The sequence below is a fragment of the Brachyistius frenatus genome, unplaced genomic scaffold (assembly GCF_029030835.1).
Source record: "Brachyistius frenatus isolate BFR_SWC_R1_liver_20210118 unplaced genomic scaffold, ASM2903083v1 Contig_118, whole genome shotgun sequence".
Classification (NCBI taxonomy): Eukaryota; Metazoa; Chordata; class Actinopteri; family Embiotocidae; genus Brachyistius; species Brachyistius frenatus.
In genome coordinates, this window is record NW_027210717.1 from 656,985 (window position 1) to 678,705 (window position 21,721).

Here is a 21,721-nt window from a genome sequence, read left to right on the forward strand (position 1 = left end):
CCAAACGCTGACAGAGAAAACCAAAGTACAGTTTTCATTCTATTGCTCAGTTTATTGCTAAAACTAGTTGTGAGAAAATACAAAACAAATTGACAACATGGAGCAGATTCATAATCAGACATGGTGATGTAAAGTACCAGATCACAGGTGTAGCTTTTATTTTAGAAAACACTTCTCAGAGGAAGGAGTGAGCTAAGAGGCAGAAATTGGATGACAAAAAAAAAAAGAAGCTGGCAAAAAGACATTCAAATGTAAATCACTTTTTTCCCAGTTTCAGTCATGTTGGACAATCATGGATTAGCGGGCTAGCCTGGCATGACTTGACTGTACTTTCTCAGTTTATTGTTGTCTGCTGTATATTAGCTTCCTCTTCACAAAAAAAGTGATTCTTTGGCTCCGCCCTCTGAGATTTAACTCTCTGATCATTTTTCTAAACATCATACAAAGGTGGTGAACATGTAAATCTGACTCCACGTCAGTATCTATGTGGGTGATTTCATTGTAGATGCACTTGTTGGGTCTTTTCAGTGTCTTTTTGAGTTGATCTTTCTCTTCAGTAGAAGCTACACACCTGCACAAAGTCATGTGACCACAGAACCCCTCGTTTGATATGGATGTTGTTCACACACAGTGGCGCCTCGTGCCTGAAAGATAAGCACACATTCATTTAAATATTATACTACTTAACAGGAAAATAAAACAAACTAATAAGACAAACTTGGGCAAAACAGCTTCAGACTAAAAGTATATTTTATTATTATTTTTTTTTAACCACATGGGTTTTTCACTGGGTTTGGTTTCCTTAAAGCACATGATACTGATACCTCTTACGAGGCAAAAACACGACACTCACACAATCCTTCTAGTGGCCGGGTAAGTGTATTACACGCTTTGCTGTGACACATGCTTGAAAATACATTATACGCTGGTGGAAAACTGGGAAATCTGGGATTTCTGTGAATTCATATGTAACTTCAAAGAGCTCATTACCCCACGATTACAACACTTACATTTACCAACTGTAGAGTAATATATATGGTTTAAATAAGCTACTACTCAGTGGTTGACTTAATCTTCTCCTGGAAAAACTGCCAGTAAAAGGTTAAATTCATTGGTTACCATATTCATTGTAAAACCTTGTGCTACAAATCTAAAAACATGAGCTAGCCTTCCTGCCATAACCCAACCAATATGAAACTCTTGACACGCATTTGAATATTGTTATTTGACTGTTGAAATGTATGACATAGTGTTTATTTACATTATTTACAGTTCAATTTTTTGAAGGGGGTATCTTGAGTTTAGTTTTCAGGAGACACATTTCACAGTTGTCAAACTTGTCAATGCACTAATTATGTAATGTCAACACTGTTTGTAAATGACCTCAACCATACAATTCAGATAAGGCTCTTTATACTTATTTGTAGCATATAAAACAATAGTGATGTAATTGATAGTGGTTAACTATTATCAGCTGATGAAGCTACTTCTGCAGCTACATTTGCTTCAGTTTGTCACTCAGGAAAGAAGTGAAACAGAAGCTGTGTGTTAAATCTTTTAGCAAATGTATGAGTGTTTGTAACACGCTGAGCATAACGGGGGACAGGAGAGAAGTTAATTATGCTGCAAGTTAGGTTTGACATTTTTCTGTGGACATTTAAACAATATTTTTTGCCTGCTGTTAATCTTGCTAGTAATTGAAATCCATCGATACTATTGGTGCAGAGAATCCTGTTGTCCCTCATGAAGAAGCAAACTCTGAACTTTTTGATCATGAAAACACAGTTTTTACTGAAATAGCACTCAAATAATTTTTCTAAGTTACATGTATTTCAGTCAGCAATGCAGACAAGAACCCAAATGACAAACTTTCTGATCTGTTGCCTGTATGTTTCACTTTTTTGTGTTACCTTAACAGAAACAGAAACCTGGAAGCTGTTTGGCCTGAATCTGCAAATAGCTTTTACAGTGCTCAGAGAAGTAAACTCTACGAGGAGGAGCTTGAACAGAGCAGTGTGTGTGTTTATGTTTTATCCACATTAGACTGTACGTGCCTGAGAGAGGGAAACTCGGAGACACAGACAGACTTGACGTGGATTTCTCCCTGTCTGTAGAAGCGGGCTCCTGTGTTTGTCATCCAGATGGAGTCGATCTCACACAGAGCCGCAGGGTGAGCCAACACTGTCCTGTACACGGTCATATCCGTCTGACTGCAATATACACAGTGAAAAAAAGTTGTCATAAGAACTGATGACAAGCCAGACGCTTTCAGATAATCAACATTCATCAAAGTGGACAGTTATTACTCAGCTGTGTTTGTTGCCTATGATGAATAGAACTACTACAGACTGGTATGCTTTCACTCTTTTCGAGTCAACAAGCTGTATTGTTGGCTTTATTTTTAGTCTTTCAATTTCAGAATCCTTATCAAGATAGAAGTTAGAAAATAGAGGATTCACTCTTCCTTTGAAGTAAAAAACAAAAACAAATGAGAGAATCTCACTGAAATCAGTGAACCTGTCCTCTTGAAATAAAAACTGCCCATTCACTTTTTCTGAGAAAACAAATACACACAAGGAAACTGCTGACAAGCTCAGGGGTGAGGTCGCGGCATTAGAGTTATGTAACCAGAACTAAATTATAGGGAAAAAAATGCTGTCAATTATTTTTTCTCTTCTTATGCTTCTGGTTTGATATGAGAGTTTAAATGTTGCTTTAAGTAAAGGGAGGGATCCACAATACCAAGAACTGAGCAAAAGGGAGGCCTTAACCCAGGGGTCTCCAACCCATATCTCGTGAACTACCAGTAGCCTGCGACCTGGTTCTGAGTAGATCGCGGAAGGTTCAAACAACATACAGTGTTTCCCACACACTGTTTGAGAGAACAATGCTATCAACACGATTGATTAACGATTACACAATCTCCCCTCTCTCCCTTCACCTGTGTCTGAGGGTGAGGAGTGAGACACACAGAGATCAGAGGACAGAAGTGTAGCAGAGACTCTCATACTGAACTGGAAACAAACAGCTGCTCATAAATTAGGTAAATAACATAAATACAATATTTTCGGCTGGATCACAACAGTGGGGCCAGAGCTATAAAGTGAGCATCTGTCACTGAGTGAGAGACCAAAGTTACACTGCAGGCAATCTGAACATCACAACTATCCTAGGTGTATATTAAGTTTTGACCATTTGGCAACATAAAGAAATGCATATAGAAAAAAAACATCCACATGCTTCTGAATTTAAGCGATTGTGATACAAAATATGAGTGTTGAGTACCAATTCATCTGATTTGGGTGGAGCTCAGCTATGTGAATAAATGTTACTAAACATGAGTAGCTCTCGGACACTTTCATTTTGTCAAGGTAGCTTTCAGACAAAAAAAGGTTGGAGATCCCTGCTCTAACCAGTATTAGCATGGTGCTCCCAACAAAGTGCTCAGTGAGTGTTCAAACTCTATTCTGTATGCATACTCTTTAAAAAACGAATTTGGACCAGAGGGTAATGTTCAAATTTGTTTTCCATTTTATACCACGTTGTACTAAATTCAATACATCACAACCTCACACATAAGCTGAACGCTTCGTATACATGAACATTAAAAAGTGAGTTCATTGAGATGCTTTAAAAAAGCCTCAGAGACATGGTACCTACAGCCTGAGCCTCTGCTCCGTTCCCAGGTTCTCAGTTATCAGTGTCACCTCCACCTCGGCGCTCTTATCCAGAGTAGAAACTTCCAGCTCCAGCAGGATGTGATGAGCTGAGCAGAAGAACATCAACACAGCAGGAAAGGCATTTTCAGGTACTACATACATATGTGAGAAGCTTTATTTCACCATATAGAAAACTAATTCCTGTCAGTGTTTTTGAGAACACACCGCACAATAGTTGCAGGGAGACCGACAGTCTTTAATTTTGTATGAAAAACCTTTTTAATTTTTTTAATCAAGTGTTGAATATGAATCTTGAATGATCCCTCAGTATTTATATGACTCAGCCAGAATGACATGGGTCCATTCAAGGTTTTAATGGCAGGATAGTAAGAGTCACTAGTAAAGGTGGGGAAGTGTTGATTAGGAAGAATAATGTTATTTATACATAATGTAAACAACAGTGGACCAAGAATAGACCCCTGTGGCATCCCGTTTCTGATGGTCAGATGGGCTGACTGAATAATATCAGCAGCAACATTTCTCTCTGTGAGGTAAGAGTGAGCAAGTGTGGCACAATCTAAACCTATAAAATAGATTTTTTTCAAATCTTTAAGAAAAGAAAAAGCCAACAGTTGTCGCAGAAACACACTCCAACACTCACCACAAAAAGGTGGCGTAGACGATGTGAGGAGGAAGAGTTTCTGCTCTTTGGGAATCGGAGACATAGCTATCCCACTGTTTTCTGATAAACCTGAAACACACACACACAGACACATTGATTGAGAGTCACACTACACGCCTCCTGTACATACGTCACAGATCAAAAGTCACATGTACATGAACTGTCACGTGTGCGTTGGAGAATGGAGAGTTGAAATGTTAAGAAGCTGCCGTGTGACAGCAGACCTGCTGCTTGAGTGTGGCCTGATTCCATATCTGCAGGTGATACTGGAACTAAACAGAGATCCAAACAAGCTTGTTTATACTTTTTTATTCTTTCATGGGTTTGGTGTTCATCATTCTGTTTGTCTCTCATTATTCTAATAGAAACATCTATAACTGTGACTGCAGATTATGTGTCTTTCATTTGTGAATGATACAGAAAAATAATTAATTTATTGCATTGAAGTTTCAGTTTTAAATAATTTTGATACAGTCTGCTGTCTATGTTGTCACTGGTTGGAGTTAAAGGAACATTTTCCTATTTTTTTTTTTGGCACTTTAGATGTTTACAATCTTATCCACCACACAACATCATCAGTCTCAAATTCACTCTGCAGCAGGATGGTGTGGCCCCCGCATAACCCTGATCTCAACATCAGGGAGTCACTCTGGGATTACATGAAGCATTAAAACAGAGACAGCCTGAAATCACAACAAAATTATGTACAAGTTAACCATGGAGAACTAGTGCTGATTTTTTTTTTGTTTACTGTATTTTGTATGAAGTTCATTGGTAAATAAATATATTCATAGCATTATCTTTGGAAAGCCTCCCCCACTTTACTTTTAGTTTCCAAACCTTTTGCGGAGTTCTGCATATCCTACATAAACCTTTCTGGCTTATAGAAGTTGTCCTAGCTGATAGCAAGACAGAAATAATCAATAGTTAATAGTTACTATTATTTCTTTTTTCCTTTTTTTTTAAATGTGTATTGTCATAATACACATAAAAAAAGTAAAAAAGCAAATTTTGTCAGGGCTACAAATTAATCTGTTTATTTTCTTCTTAACTGCGCTTCTTTACTTTTTTCTTTGCATGAAGCCTAACATGTTTGTACAGCACTGCATATTGTACAGGATACCATTTACTGATAAGCATCTTCAGATATGACTGACGGTTCTGACAATGCTTGTAAATACAGAGTGTCATAAAAAATAATGTACAGTTTATTTTCACATATTTATTCTCACTTGTATTTCCAGATTAGGCCCAATTTAATTTCTATTTTTTTTTATTGTCCATTAATTACTGCTCATATCCTTGTGTGTTGTTTTATGGCTTATTTTGTTTTTAATAGCTTATTTGTTTATCTGATCATCAATCTGATTTGTTTTAATTTTGTTTAATGCTGTGCAGCACTTTGGTCAACTTTTGTTGTGTTTAATTGAACTGTAGCCTATAAATAAACTTATTTGACTTGTTGACTTTTTATAAAATCAAAATTGTGGTTTTTAAAATATCATCAAATTAAACTGAGAATGAAAAATGTAAAATCCCTGAATTGAAAACATAAATTCATACATTTATTAAAATTCAGACACATAATGAGATGTGATGATCATTTTAGAAGTGCTTCAGGGAGTCAGATTAAAAATAGTTACAGTAAATGTATGGTATTATTAGAATAAAATGTATTTGTTGCAATAGCAGCAATAGAACCAGTGACAGTACTATTATCAGCGCATTACTGACAGCAGCAGAAATGAGACAGCACTACTAGTCACTAATATCAGAGTCAGGCCTTATAATAACACTTCTGCCCAAAATAGTCACTCACAGTCTTTATGATTCATAAAATCGATAACAATGCAAACCATAGCTACTGCAGCTGTACTCCCAGGTGTTTTATTACCTATCACTGGACATGTCCCTTTGAAGACGCCACAGTCCACACACTGTCCCTTCAGGAAGTCCTCATAGGTCGAGCACGGGATTCCCATTAATGGGCAGGAGCTGTTCAGCGCGCTCATGTAGACGTGCAGGGCCCTCATGTGGTCACATATCACATAACCGTACACTGGAAAGTACACAAGAACTGACAAAACACAGAAACACTAAGGGGCCCAGATGTCTGAAGGCTGTCAATTTCAAAAGTGTAGTAATTTAAAAATCTATCCAGATGGAGGGAAATCTATTGATGAGGAATTTACATTTCACTCATAACTTCGTGATGAAAAATGAAGGACACTACAGCCAAAAGTACAAACACAGCTGCTCTCTTGCTGTTAGATCTCACTTATTTAGGTGTTAATGCAGGACTTACTTGAGGCAAACCTGGAGCGGCCACATCCAGTCTGGTCCTTCCCTCCATTCAGAAAGAAGTCCACGTGACCGACAGGGATGGAGATGCCGAAATCTGACGTGGAAGAGAACCTCATTAATACTCTACATAACATTTTGTTAGTGGTGCTTTGAATGTGATGATTAGTAGAAATACAAGTTAAGGCCTGAAAAACAAGTTACATTTTACATGGCTCCTCTCCAACCATATGTATGAACCATATGTAATAGCACCCCTGACAGCCTGGTTAGCTATCTTTGAAGACTACACCTCAGTGTGGTTCATTATATCCATAAGAAAAGAGCCCCCAAGAATTTCAACAATCCCCTTTCATAGGGTTGGGGGAACTCAGAGATGGTGTTGATTTGCTGAGTTTTAATACCAACGTGGGCAGTTGTTCTTTAATTATCTAGCACAAGAAACTGGAGCAAACTGGATAATTTACATTATTGGAAGAGCAAACTCATTGTCTCAGCATATTTGTGTGTAATTCTCATGCAGAGCCACCCAAAGTATGTTAACGACAGAGGGGAATTTCTCTTTTTGGTGCATAGGCTCCTCCAACATCTAGATCCTGCGGGACTCCTGCAGACATTTGGGACGTGGCTCTATGAAGCAGCCTCTCCTCATCAGAGTCTGGACACCTGAATTCATTACTCAGACTGTCATTTCAATATACTGTTATCTACTACTATGATCTCTCCTTTATGGAATTAAAATTTATAGAATTGATTAGTATTTGCTCATTAGATCAGTTATATGTTATTAAAAGGACAAACATTGGGTGTCCAAGTTGTAAGAAATATATTTCGGGTTGGTTCTGTCAGTATAGAACAGTTCAGTACTGCAGTAAACAGAATGCATAGATCAAAAAAAGAATCAAATAGAAACAAATAGACAATTTAAACTCTTTAATTTTCTGTTAGTTTCTCACCAAAGTAAGAAGAAAAAGGTAAGTTGTCAGTTATCAGCCTGCCTGACACACTGCTCATCATTATCTGTTTAACACAGTGACTTTCATCAGGAACTATCATATATAATTATAGTGTTTGTGTCTTTTCACACATGATATGACTGTTATTGATAGACATGTAATTGTTCTACTCTACTTGGTGACCGTACTGATGGAAAACAGCTTTAATCAAATAACCAAAGTAAGAAATACATTGGTGAAGAAATGAACACAGTCTGGTTGGGAAAAGATTTTGTTCAGGTTAACATTTAAACTTTACTTTTCAATTTTTAATTTTTTTAATTTTATTTTTTTATTAATTTGGATATGATGGAAGTGGATATAAAGGTGAAATCACTCTTCTTGGAATTTTCTTGTTGTGAGGTGACATTGTGGAGTTGTTTTGAGGCAAAACTCAAAAATGCTATGAATGTATTTTCCTATTTTTTTTATTAAAGAAATTAGACCTGTATTTTTTCTATTCAACCTTTATTGTAAATATATTTACAGCATGAAACAATAGGTGACCAACAATACAAATGAAAAAAGAAAAATGCATTCTTATTGATTCAATGCAATTATTCATGCAGTTTTGGCATTAAGAAGGCTCCTTTGTCTGCTATCGGCCTCCTGTTCCTACTTGCCAGGTTATAAAATATATGTCACTTCTTAATGCACTACAGAGATAAAGTGCTGCACAGATCATATGGAATTTATATGATTATTTTTTTTTTTAAAATAAATACAATCAATTCAGTTATATTGCTCAACTAAATATATCATTTTGGTTCTGAAAATATGAAGTGAATGTACTTTTGAGGTTGAAATATATTTTAAGGTTAACACTGTCAATACAAGTCTTTGAATTACCTGCGGTGGTCACTGACTCCTCCTCTTTCTGTCTCCATCAGTTTTCAGTCATGTCACGACAAAGTGATTGTTTTCAGTTGATGGAGTACTATAACGATGAAGTATTTCAGATTTTATACAAGGAGAACCTACTCAGGTAGGCTGGAGTGTATTTGTGGCACATGCGGGTTATTGAGTGCATTTACTCAAGTACTTTCCTCATTATAACTTGCTGGGAATTGTTTCACTTGTGTTGGTGGAGAGCTTTTTGAACCGTTTTGTTATGTAATGATTATTTTTTTTTTATAACAGATGAATCTGCCGATTATTTTCACTGTTAATTGATTGATTTCTTGGTTTGTAAAATTTCAGACAATACTGGGAAATGCTCTTACAAGTGCTCCAACCAATGAAGATAAAAAGCCTGGCAGTTTACCAAGAGTGTGAATCAGTTCAGCCTGACTGATCCTGTCTGAACCTTGAACTCACACATATCTATCAGCCCACTAAGCCGGCAAAAATGGAGCCGGGAGCTGAGATGTGGAAAATTATTTTTGATAGCGCATTTTATGGTTGATGTTTAAAATACCCCAAAATTCTATCAAATTAGGGACAAAAATTGGCATGTCTTGGCACAACCAGAGAGAAGTCCTTACATGATAAGTCATAGTTTACAGATATTTGAAGTTTACATTTTTTCACAGTTCTGTGCTGCAAGTTTCTTGAGGCTGATTGGCTCATTGATCATCAGAGAGAAAATCCTCCCTACAAAGGCATTTGAGCCGTGCACATGGAGGACAAATGAAACAATCTTGAGCATGTTGATCAAGTTAGCTTCCACTGCATGTCTCATGGAGGGTCTGTGGCTGCTCTGAACTGTTAACATGTGTGCCAAAATGAATACCAAGTTCCGCGACAGCCAAACACTTTCCACTCATTTATTACATACTTAGAGTGTCCCTGGCTTTTTGGTTCCACCACAGCATCCATTAATAACACCATAATTTGTTAGCCTAGCTGATCTGTTGGTCTTTCTCACATGGGGGTAAACATATGCTTTCTAAGACCTCTGCTGTAGACAACAACACTTTTAGCAACCTCATCCATCAACCTGGTGGTAATGAAAGAAATGAGCATCATAGTAAGTTAAAGTAGTCTTACAGTCGGAGTCAGTGTGGATGGCGTCGACAAACTGAGCGTCAGAGGGGTCCAGCCGGTCAAAGATGTCAGCTCCTTTAAACATGGGTCCAGCTGGGTCAAGGCCTGTATAACAAGGAGGAATACTCGGTTTGAATAGTAAAAATCTTTGGAATAATTCAGGGGATTTCTTCCCCCTTAAGACTTTGACAATGAAGGAGCTAAATCTTCATGAAACTTGAGTTGTGGCCACTGTAAAGAAGTAAGCATTGGTGAATTGTATAATGCTTTTATATTTTGAAAAGTTACAGAATTGTTTCCCCATGGCATGGGAACTTCCCAAGAATTTCTATTTAAGGAGCCTGGTAACCAATTTTGGTTTCATGGTCACAGGCTGTGAACTATATAGAGTCTCTCTGTGCCTGTAAGGTTTGACAGGACTGAACTTTGTTTTGTGAGAATGAAAACCTATTTTTTCAGAAAGCAGCGACACATGAAAGAGGAAAAAAATAAATAAAAATAAAAGAAATTACTCATGTAGTAAATGGTGAATTTGGTTGGGTTTACTCTTTGAATACAATCTTTCTGGTTCAGTCAGACACCACAGGGATACACAATTTCCCCCAATTAATGACCTAATCTTCTTCATTGTAGTCATATTTTTATGCCTCTACTCCAGAAACAGACATGGCTGAAAACATTATGATTTTGGCATGTGAACTTGATATATCTCAGGAACGCCTTAAGATAACATAACATTTGGCACAAATGTTGACTTGGAGTCAAGAATGTACTGGACAGATGTTGTTGGTCAAAGGTCACTGAGACCTCACATCTGTCCCATCATTGTAAATGCAATATCTGGGGAACTCTTTGAGGAAATTTCTTTGAATGTGGCACAGTTGGACTCATAGATGCACTTTGGCGGCCATAAGTCATTTATACTTCATGCCCATCCCATTGCCCCATAATGCAACTCGAGAACATAAGGGGGAGATTGTACCACATCTTGCTTTAGTCCGAGAATGAGCTTGGTTGTCCACCTTGGAAACTATGGAGACTGTCTTCTGTGTGGTCAGGTTACAGATGTGTGTGAAGCATTAACGTTTCAGAATATGAAACTTCTTTGCAGCAATATCTATCGGCTACACCCTTTATGACCACGAGTGAAATCTACAAGTACTTTAAGAGAGTGTTTAGTTCAGTGATTGTTTTTGAAAACTCTTCAAATAATCAATAATTATTTTCCAAATTTATTCCTGCTCTTTCAGTCAGCATCTGTGAAGCCTCTTCAAACCAACACAAGCCTCCCCACTCAGGCAAGAGGACCTGGTATAAACAAGTGAACAGTGGGTGCATTGTGTTGGTGCTGTGGGATGAGGGGACTGAGCCTCTCCCTACTGCTTCAGACAGCCTCTTATCAAAGTGCTGTTGTCCTTTGAAGAACCCTGCTAATATTCCAAGGTCACATAGAGTCTCTTTGACAGATGTCTGAGCTGTGGAGACCTTCATTGTCTGGACGGTTGTTGTTCTGTTTCCGTAGACGTAGCAGCAGGATATTGGCACCTGGCATTTTCCAGGTTTTCCAGGTGTTGTAGAAGTTCTCCCTTATGATTTGGTCATGTATCTAGTAAGGGAGGATTATTTTTTAAACTGAGGTGGGCGCAGGTGGAGCAGGACTGAGATCCGGTCAGTAACATTTTCAAATTATTCTTTTCTGCAATCAGTTCTGTAGTGTTTCCAATTAAACTTACATAAATAAAATGGAGGTATTCTGGACTCACCTGTGATTCTTCCAATCTTCCCCTCGAACAAAGTCCCCACAAAGCCAGCAACATGCGCCCCTAGACTGACCCCGATGAAGTGGAAGGACTCTAGTTTGCATCCATGTTCCTGTAGGAATAGACAGGTCAAAAACATTGGTCAATTTTATTTTCACCTGATGCACCTTCTGTAGAGTGTCTACAGCTGCAGTAGCACTAGGTGACTTGTCTCGGACAAAAATTAACTGTTGACCCCTTTAGATCTTTTTCACAGGAGACATTTTAACGTGTCACACTAAAAAAAAAAGCACGAGTGTGAATAATAAAATAGTGGAATTCCATTCATTTGTTTAAGTTTCAGGGTCCAGGGGCCCAAGTAGGTTCAACATACTCAAGAAATCATTCTGTTATCTGGCTTTACTAAACCAAACAAAACAATAAGTAGTCATACAGCGGTTATTAACGCTCTAAGTTAACCCAGGGCTTCTCAATCTAGCTATCAGCCTGTTCACATAAAAGAGGCGGGGTTTGTAGTATATGACCAATTACAAATGTGTCTCAGTTAAATTTGATTGGTTGATGATAGTTCAGGTTGTTCTAGAGGGATACAAGCTTGTTAATTCCCTGCACTTAAAAAAAAAAAAAAAAAAAAAAATCCTCTTATTTATTTAGTATTTTAAAAATATTATACGACACTAATTTCTAAAGCTCATGTTTTATGAACAAATTCATTATTGTGTTCAATAATTTTGGTTTCTAATTGTAATAGATTGTCAATGACTTTATACTGTAATCCAACATTAATTTGCTGATTTCTTTTAGCAGTAAAACAGAGGAAGATTCTGCAACTAAACGTGAATTCATAAAGTTTCTCTCACCTGTAGTTGGTTTATGAGGACAGAGATCTGCACAGCCACCTCCTTGTAATTCTCCACCACTAGGTTGTAGGCGAAGGAGGCGCCGTAGACCCAGTCCACCACCACCACGTTCACATCCTGAGCCCTGAGCAGGGCCTGAGCTAACTCTTTTACCCAGGACGGCTTGCTCCCCAGAGCCCTGTGTGGGTATGATGGCATGGGGCGGGATAGTGAATAGTGAGGTTATATGAAATCTTGCAAGTCAGTTTGCAGAACAGTCAATTAAGTCTGGAAAAACTAAACAAGACAACGCTGGTGCCCTTAAATATTAAGCTTAAAAACTATCTTACAGGGGGCTCAGGATGCCTGCAAAAAAGCTGAACAGAATTTATTTCTAATGTTTTTTAACTTGATTTTTCTGTTATCTGTTTAAATTTAAAAGGGTTGAAATCAATTTTAAACCAAAAACATAAAGCCTAACATAGGAAACATTGCATATGCCAAGTGTTTATAGAATAAAAACTGAGAACTGAGAACGCAGATCTAAAAGATGTGTAAACAACACTGCACCCTTTACTAAAAGCTATAATTAAAAGGACACAGCTTTCTGTTTGAGCAGACTCCCCAGAAATTAATCATCTCAGTCAGTTTTGATTTTGGTAAGCATGTTAAAAAGCCTAAAACCATATCAAGCCAATGACATTAAATATTTATGATTAAATAGACAGCATTTAAACTTCAAGTGTGTATGTTTTTTCAACTGAAGTTTAATTGTTGTCATATTCAGAAACTGACTTAGAAAACTGGTTCCTTGCCTGTAGCCGTGAATGATGACCTTTGTAGGACGGGAGACGTTGAAGTAGGAGGCCGGCCTGGTTAGAGACTCTTGATTGAACTTGTGTGCGCAGTCCATGTTGTTCCTTGTTAACAACAAGTACAGGACCTGCAGTTTGACTCCCAGCTGCCGGTACTCTGCCCAAGTGGTGTTGTTAAGTTCGGTGCACTGATCATCTTCCTGCGTCTTGTCTAAACCTGGTGGGCGTAGAAGGACATAATGTCATATCGACCAGGTCAGATAGTTGTGTTAGCTAAATCCAGTATCACACCAGAGTCTGTAATACACCTCAATCAGTCCACTAGAGGTTACTGTGTCAGTGTCACATTTCACTTCGCCTAGGCGTGACGAATGTGTTTTGGAAAAACATCATGGTTTGTGTTAAATTGTCAGGATTCCTGTCTGCTCCTACTGTCTGCTCCTCTGTTTTGTCCCCAATCACCTCTCCTCATGTTTTCTGTCATTCCCCTGTCTGTTTGTTATTGTGTCCCTATGTGTTCTGTGTCCTCGTCTCCCCGCCTCCTGTCACCTCCCGTGGCCACACCCCTCACCAGTCTCAGCAGCTGCTACCACTCTCCCCAATCACCACCTGCAGGTGGCTGATTCCACTGATCGCCTCACCAGACTATATCTGCCCTGCAGTCATCGGGTCTGGGTCCATACTGCTAGTTCCTGCTAGATTCTGCCAGATTCTGCCAGATTCGGCCAGTCACCCGTCTGTCACCCCTCCGTGTCCGTCCAGCGGTCCTGCCGGTCCTGCCGGTCCTGCCGGCTTTGGTGTGATACTGGGCTGGTTACCCTCATGCATCATTAATATGCACTCGCATGATGAAGTCATGCAATAGATCAGGGAATAAAAGCTCTCAAGTTGTGTACTTAACACCGTGGTGATTGGCACAGCAAAATGTTACAGAAAGGAATAATTTGTGAAATCCTTTTTGCTTTATCACAACACATTTAGATGACAAATTTACAAATTACAACAAATAACTAAAGCAAAAATACTTTTTGATTTTGTTGAAACTATATGCTCATTTTGAATTTGATGCCAGCAACAAATTCTCCAAATTGGGACAGAGGAATGTTTACCGCTGTATTGCATCACCTCTTCTTTTAACAAAACTCTGTAAACATCTGGGAACTGAGGAGACCAATCACTGGAGTTTTGAAAGTGAAATGTTGTCCCATTCTTGCCTGATATTGGATTTCAGCAGTTTTGTTGTATTTTTTGTTCCATGATGTGCCAAATGTTTTCAATGGGTGACAGGTCTGGACTGCAGGCAGGCCAGTTTAGCACCCAGAATCTTATACTACGTAGCCATGCATGTTGTAATACCTGCAGAACATAGTTTAGCATTGTTTTGCTGAAATGAGGATGGCGTTCCTCTGTATTTATCATTCAGCATTAATTGGTACCTTTCCAAATATGCAAGCTACCCTAATGCACCTGCATGGTAGAGTTTGAACCTGTATTTGTGGATGCAGCAAAAATTTGTGTTCTGAGACAATCATTTTCAGAAGTGTTCCTGAGCCCATGGAGTGATTTCCACTACAAAATTGTGTCCGTTTTTAATGCAATGCTGCCTGAGGGCCTGTAGATCACGGCCATGCACTGCTGGTTTTCATCCTTTTCCCTTGCGTACAGAGATTTCTCCAGATTCTCCTAATCTTGCCCTCAATATGTTGTCTTTGGTCTATTTTTAATTAAATATGGGTTTATTTGATTTGCAAATAATCACATTCTTATTTTATTTACAATTTACACAGCAGTTGTAATATAGTATTCAAACATAGCCGTGAAGACAAGAAAAATATGATGGTCTTTATTTCAATTTATTCATCAGTATTTAATTCAGCATTTAACTTTGTATTTTTCTATATTTGCAGTGCAAAGGTCATCCATTTATACAGTCAACATTTATTTTATTATATTTGATTCATCATTGCAATGCAGTTAATTAAGACTGCATTATTAAAATGCAGTGTTAAGTAACACCAGTATTGTGTTATAGCTCAGCTCAATAGCTCAGTCCGTTTTTCTGTTCAACTCAAGCATCTTTGCAAACATATAAGGAACAATTGCATGAAAAATAGCGATGTGATTCATCAGAACAAATCTCCTTCATGAGAAGAAAACTTACCCGCCACCAGTGATGTGATGTAGATCGACAAAACACAGAGGAGGATGGTTTTGTGCTCCCACGGCATTTCTCTAGTACCAGTGAAGGGAGTGGGGAGAGTAACTGCCAGGGGGTTTTAGTTAGTGCTTAACGGTGCTCAGCTGGTCTGTTTAGCCCCCAGATTGGTGAATGGAGATCAGCAGTTGGCTCGAGTAAATCCTAGCTCTCTGGAAAAAACATTCAGCCTTCAACGGGGAAACAGCAGGCTTGAAGCAATGCAGGAATCCATATAAAACAGTCCAAAAACCAAAGACCCTGCTGGGTTCACTGCATTTCTTTTCTTGTAAAACTCCACCTTAAGCCTGAATGTATCCACAACAGACTTCTCCCTGTGTTCTCCTGTTTACTCAATCATCACATTCATCAGTGGGTGATCTTTCTTTTTTTCTTCCAGACTGGGTTAGTGCTACACCAACAAGTGGTTGGAGGTCTTTGCCTGGTGATGAATCCATGACCTCATTTGTTTACAATGGCTGTTTGTTTAAAATGCTGGACTCTGGCCTGGCTGCCTGCTGGTTGGTGTGTGAGTGAGCTTAACTGTTTTGTGGGTGTGCTTTAGAGAGAGAGAGAGAGTAGCGAAAGTAAGGAGAAGTAACCCTGAGAAATCAGTAAATCAATAAATATTGATTGTTCCACTGTGAATGCTCTTTTACATAATCAATGCCCTTTGTAAATATACTGTAAAATAATAGAGTCTTTAATTTTGTTCCATCCCAGGCTATTCAGAGGACATTGCAAGGGTTGACAGTCATTTCCTGGACACCTAAACCAAGTCTTTAAATGGAAAGATTTACATCATGAGGACATGCGTTTTGTCCCCACAAAATGAGTAATACTTGCACGTGCGCACACACATGTTTGCGAGGACACTCATTGATATAATGCATTCTCTAGCCCAAACTTTAACCATCACAACTAAACCCATCCTGTTACCAAAACCTTTACCTAAACCTAATTCGAGCCTGAACCCTAAAACTATTATTAACTCTCAAACTGTCATTTAAAGTTGTGACGACCAACATAAATGTCCTCAAAATACATAAATGTCCCCATAACAGTGGTTTTGAACCACTATTGGAACACATAAACGTATAAAGACACACACAAACACACAAAGGTAATCCTGTGAAAACAGGTCAAGCATGTTTCTTGCAGTTGGCAATCATTTGGTGTTAACATGATTCAGAGCTTAATTATAATTAACAGTTTGGTTGAAAATAAGTGAAAACTATTATGACAAACATATAACATATAACTTTAACCCCACACATATCCACTTAACTTTGGGGACAATGAAGTTGCAATATAAGTTGATGAGCTGACAGTAAAGGAACATATAAAGAAAGTAACAATGAAAACACACATAATCAACAATAATGTTTTCCCTATGAACTTTATTAGTATACACAACACATTGCTCTACAGTACAGAAACAACCTTTGGTACAAAATTATTTTAGGCATTTAGCATGCCCTAACCTCTTCGCACTCATATGGGGAAGTTATTTAAGATAACTGCCCATCTTAAATGGTTTCTAATGAGGTTGTGTGTAATTATATGCAAAATGTACAGACGAAACTAAAGTGAATGCAGCCGTGCGGTCATGATCGCCATGTTTTTGAATGACTCATGCAAGCTTTATTAACTGCCTGAATCCTGTTTTATTAATGAATAAAAACACAAGGCCAAAAGCACATACAGAAACCTACTCATTGTACAGTTTTTCTACTTTTTGCTCAAATATTTCTTGGATTATTTAGACCATATTTTTTCTCTCTCCGTCGGCAACTGTGAGGCGAGCCATTCCATGGTGCGTTTACGTGCTTCCTCCCAGCTGTATCTGGGGATGTATCCCAGATCGCTCTTGGCTTTCTGATAGGAGAAGCTGAACGGCGTGTTCAACATGGTGAGGAGCTGGCGGTTCAGCGGCGGGACGACGTGTATGAAAGGCCGGACAATCATGCACAGTGTCTCCATCAAGAAACAGAATATGTAGAAGAGTCGGAGCGGCACTATGGTCTTCTCTTGGATGTCGAAGCCAAGAGAAGACATGATGACATGGTTGAAGTCTGAATAACTCACGTGTGGTGTGTCATCAGAAATGAAGTAAAACTTTCCTCCAATGGCGTTTCTTTTTTGGGGATCTGTGAGGCTGCGGGCTGCTTGGAGGTGACCAATGGCCACGTTGCCCACATATACGGGATTAACTAGGGCCTCAGGTCGAGACATACGAAACAGAATGTTCCCGTTTCGTATCCCATCACACATGTGGCCCAGCAAGAAGCGGCACCCCTCCCCGTAGATGTACATCGGTCTGAGGACGCAGGTGGCCAGTCGGCCTCCGTTTTGGAGCACCTCACCGTGAGCCTGCAGGGTTCTCTCCTCAGCCTCCTTTTTGGTCTTACTGTAGTTGAACTTCAGAGAGCTCTCATAAACGGTGTCCTCAGTGCCATTGATTATCGGTTGTCCCCTGGGGTTTGGTCCCATCACTTCGATGGTGCTGGTGTAGATGAAGGACACCACGTTCTCTTGAATACATGCCTCCAGAAGAAGAAGCGTTCCTGCAATGCAAAGATGCTTTTCAGCTAACAATGAATCTCTACTTATGTATGATATCTCAGTGGGGACTGTTTTTAAACTGGGCAGTCATATCATTCATTTATTTATTCATTCATTCAAAGCTGCCTTCAAATTGTGGCTGAAATATTTCACTTTGTTTTTTAAAACCTGTATGTAGGAAGGGTTAAAGCCATTATGCAAATGTCCATTGTATTGGCAAACTGAATAAAGTTAAAAGTTTACATGTAAGCATTTAAAGAAGTTGAAGTGGCAGATACAAATTTGAATGCTGTTTAAGCTTAACTTGCTCTTAAAATGTCTTAAAATGCTGTCTGTTAACAGGGAAGTTGGGATTTGGGCACTAATAGGAGTCGAGTTGATGGAAGTTATACCGTAGTTATGTCCTTGTAGGAGTTGAAATGTCAGTTGGAGTGTAATTACAGAGAAATGCTATTGTCAGCTGAAGTGTGAGTCGTAATGTGAGCAGTAAGTGGTTTGAAAATTCACATGACGTGCAAGTGGTGAAAGTAGTTCAGGTGTCGGCTGGATGAAGTTAATGTCACTGGAAGTGAGTTGAGGTGACAGCAGTTGATGCATCAATCAATGTAAGTAATGAAGGTAGCTTGAAATATCAGTATAGGACTAAATATTTGTAGGGTGTGAATAGAAATGAAGCATCAGGCAATCAATACAGTTCTATATACTGTAAATAACATGTCTTTTAATGCATAATTATTGGATATTAAAAAAATAAGTTACAACAATTCAGCTAGGCTCCAGTGGATTAAAATTAAAGCCTCACCTTTGACATTGACCCCATAAATCTCACTGTAATCCACTTTGTCAGTAACGTCAATGATGGATGCGAGGTGGAAGACGATTGATGCACCTCGACAGGCTTTCCTCAGGAAATCTGCGTCTCGTATTTCCCCCTCATAAACACTCAGCTTTGTGTCGCCTCTAGAATCTGACACATCAAGAATAAACTCTCAGTCACAAACAAAACACCAGGCAGGGTTATTTGATATGTAAAATAACAAGGCTGACACTCTTTTATTGTGTCTTGTATTTTGAATTATGTTTACTTTTACTGTTACATATTGCCTGTTTTGGCTAGAAAGTATTTAACATTAATTTTAAAACTGAGTGAGTCTAATAGATGTTAACATGGAAATAGTAATAAATAGATCATTAAATACATTAAATTAATTGCTGGTATAACAAAGTGTTTTCCTCAAATGGACAAATGAGTCAAATGTATTCCTGCATTTTTAACATTTTTGTATCATTTCAGAAATTTTCATGTGAGAAAAATAGATGAATAATATATAAATAAACAAGTTTTACCATCCAGACTCTGTATAAATTGGGGCTGAACGTGTTTGTCGAGCAGCCGGATCTCAGCCATTTTCTCTTCCTCCAGCAGCAGCCTCACCAGCCTCTTTCCCAGGAATCCACAGGCTCCCGTCACCACACACACATCACCTCTCAGAGACATCGCAGGTCAATACTCTCTTTTAAAACAAATCTTTGCAAATGGTTCTTTCAATGCCCCTCTTTTCTTCTGGCTTTCTGCCTTTTCAAGAGAAGTGGCTGAAAAAGAGAACAAAAAAAAATACAACTCTGTGAGGTCTGTCTGTGGAAGAGTGACAGCTCCTTCTGCCCTTTCAGCCTCAGCACTTCTACTTTTTGTAAGCCCACAAAAGTTACGAGAAAAAACATTATTTGCTCCAAGGCAGTGTGGAAAAAGGGGATGGGCTGTTCTGCTTCATGGAAGAATGAGAAGACTTGTGGAATTTGATAAAAAGGGGGCTGGTACAATTTACACAGTATGCCAAGGACAGCTGCTGTCGGAAGATGTAACCTCCATCTGTTATTTATTTGTGAAGAGTATTTTGTATGAAGAGTTGGGCAGACTCAGTATGTGATGCAAATGGGTATCAGGCAAGACTTTAGTGTTAAAGGGTTCCTTTTTTAAGTCGCTTTCTTGTAGACACTCGTTTTGGACAAAGGGAAAGCAGGACCCTCAGTTATCAGCTTCCTCTCTTGTGAAAGCAGTCAGATCAGTAGGCAGACAACGTCTCTATCTTCAAGTCTAAATTGAAAACATATCTGTTTGTGAAAGTTTACATTTACACAAATGCTGAAAGGACCTTGGCCTCTTCGTTCCTCTATCTATCGATCTATCTATCTATCTATCGATCTATCTATCTATCTATCTATCTATCTATCTATCTATATCTATCTATCTATCTATCTATCTATCTATCTATCTATCTATCTATCTATCTATCTATCTATCTATCTATCTATCTATCTATCTATCTATCTATCTATCTATCTATCTATCTATCTATCTATCTATCTATCTATCTATCTATCTATCTATCTATCTATCTATCTATCTATCTATCTATCTATCTATCTATCTATCTGTCTGTCTGTCTGTCTGTCTGTCTGTCTGTCTGTCTGTCTGTCTGTCTGTCTGTCTGTCTATCTAAGTTCGCTTCAGTACAATACTTGAATTAATGAACTTAGTTACATTCCACAAATTGCTGTTATTCTGCTTTTTGTCCATGTATTTTGTGCTTATCACACTGTATTCTAGAACATTACCATAATACTCTTACTTTACTTGACTGTCTCCAATTTTTTCAGCTGCATACATCATTACACTATAATGCTATAACTGTACAGATGAACATTTTACAAAACAAACAAGATCCACAAATATATCTGATGTTTCTGTGGATTAAATCACCCAACCGAGCATTTGGTAGTTAAATTGGCACTTTCACAAATGCAGCAATTCTATTTTTGAATCTTTTGAATTTTGTACTTAAATACGTCTTTGGCAGCTATTGCACATTACATTTTGCATTGGATTTTTCACTCTCCAAGAATCCACTCTATGTAACATTAGTGATTCAAGTATATTATGAGACTTTGTTTACAATACGGCAGATGACAAAAGCACTTAAATTCTTTCCACCCCCGAGGAAGGTACAAGGCCACGTCAGCCAAATAAAACACAATTCGACCATTCAAAGTTACATATGTCTGACAGATGGCCAGACACGTTTTCTCTGTCACAGTGATTAATTATAGTCGGCTGCAGTTTTCTCAGTAAATGGTACACTGGGTCAGGTGGCTGTGTGGTGGAAACTCTGAGTGTTGCAGCCACTAATAGAATCATATATAGGGGCGATGTTTTTCTTACACCTCAGTGTTTAGAACATGAAGCATCATGATGTTGAGCCACGTTTAACACCTTTTAATTTACTATATTTGAACTCATTAAGTAAAATTAGTTCATGTCTGACATCTCATTGAAAAGTGCTGCAAACATGCTGTGGTAGTGGGGCATGGTTTGGCTCAGCTGCAGGAGGGACTGATTGGGGGAGTGGTTCAGTGAACTGTGCCTGGAAGAGGCTTAATTAGCACAGCTGCAGTGAATCACTGACTGTCTCTCTCGCCACATAAAAGCACCTGGTAGGACACTGGATGGGGGGGTCCTGGGGACACTGGGCAGCAGGTTGGCTGGACGTGGGACGGGTGCTCAGATGCTGGGCAGGAGAGCACATAGTCATTGGGGTTGTTTGGGTTTGAATAAACAGGTCAGAAATTGTACTTTGGCTGATTGTTGTTCGTTTGTGGTGAAAGAGCCTAGGGTGACAGCAACATTTATGTCACACATGCATTCAAAATAGCTTTTGGCATCTTTTCTATGATAAAGGTTTTGTCAGCTCCACAGTTGAGGTGTCACACACACTGATGTAGTGAACTGTCTGAATTTCAGCGAACGAAGGCCTTGGCTGAGCAGCTGATATCACAGCTGTTTGTTGTCTTATCTGGAGGTGAAGGATGACGTTTCAAGGGTAGTTTTATCGTCATTCACTGACCTCAGACACCCAAGAATGTGTGT

At 38.7% G+C, this 21,721-nt stretch overlaps 2 protein-coding genes across 3 annotated transcripts; both read right to left on the reverse strand.

The window, feature by feature from the left end:
- Positions 1-31: 31 nt before the first annotated feature.
- Positions 32-15,658, reverse strand: pla1a (phospholipase A1 member A). Of its 2 annotated transcripts, none has more exons than XM_069713425.1 (11): positions 15,199-15,658; positions 13,038-13,254; positions 12,244-12,421; positions 11,387-11,495; positions 9,627-9,728; positions 6,647-6,739; positions 6,236-6,400; positions 4,321-4,410; positions 3,661-3,766; positions 2,055-2,210; positions 32-644 (listed from the first exon to the last, which is right to left on the reverse strand). In XM_069713425.1, exons 1-11 carry the CDS (start codon positions 15,263-15,265, stop codon positions 554-556), a joined length of 1,374 nt encoding a protein of 457 aa, XP_069569526.1. In that variant the 5' UTR covers positions 15,266-15,658; the 3' UTR covers positions 32-553. The 2 variants fall into 2 exon arrangements, with proteins under 2 accessions (XP_069569526.1, XP_069569525.1); XM_069713424.1 differs by having other exon boundaries at positions 6,236-6,418.
- Positions 15,659-16,622: 964 nt separating this feature from the next.
- On the reverse strand, positions 16,623-19,528 carry hsd3b1 (hydroxy-delta-5-steroid dehydrogenase, 3 beta- and steroid delta-isomerase 1). The gene is made up of 3 exons (XM_069713379.1): positions 19,144-19,528; positions 18,599-18,763; positions 16,623-17,798 (listed from the first exon to the last, which is right to left on the reverse strand). The coding sequence occupies exons 1-3, from the start codon at positions 19,292-19,294 to the stop codon at positions 16,990-16,992; spliced, it is 1,125 nt and encodes a 374-aa protein (XP_069569480.1). The 5' UTR covers positions 19,295-19,528; the 3' UTR covers positions 16,623-16,989.
- Between the last annotated feature and the right edge of the window lie 2,193 nt (positions 19,529-21,721).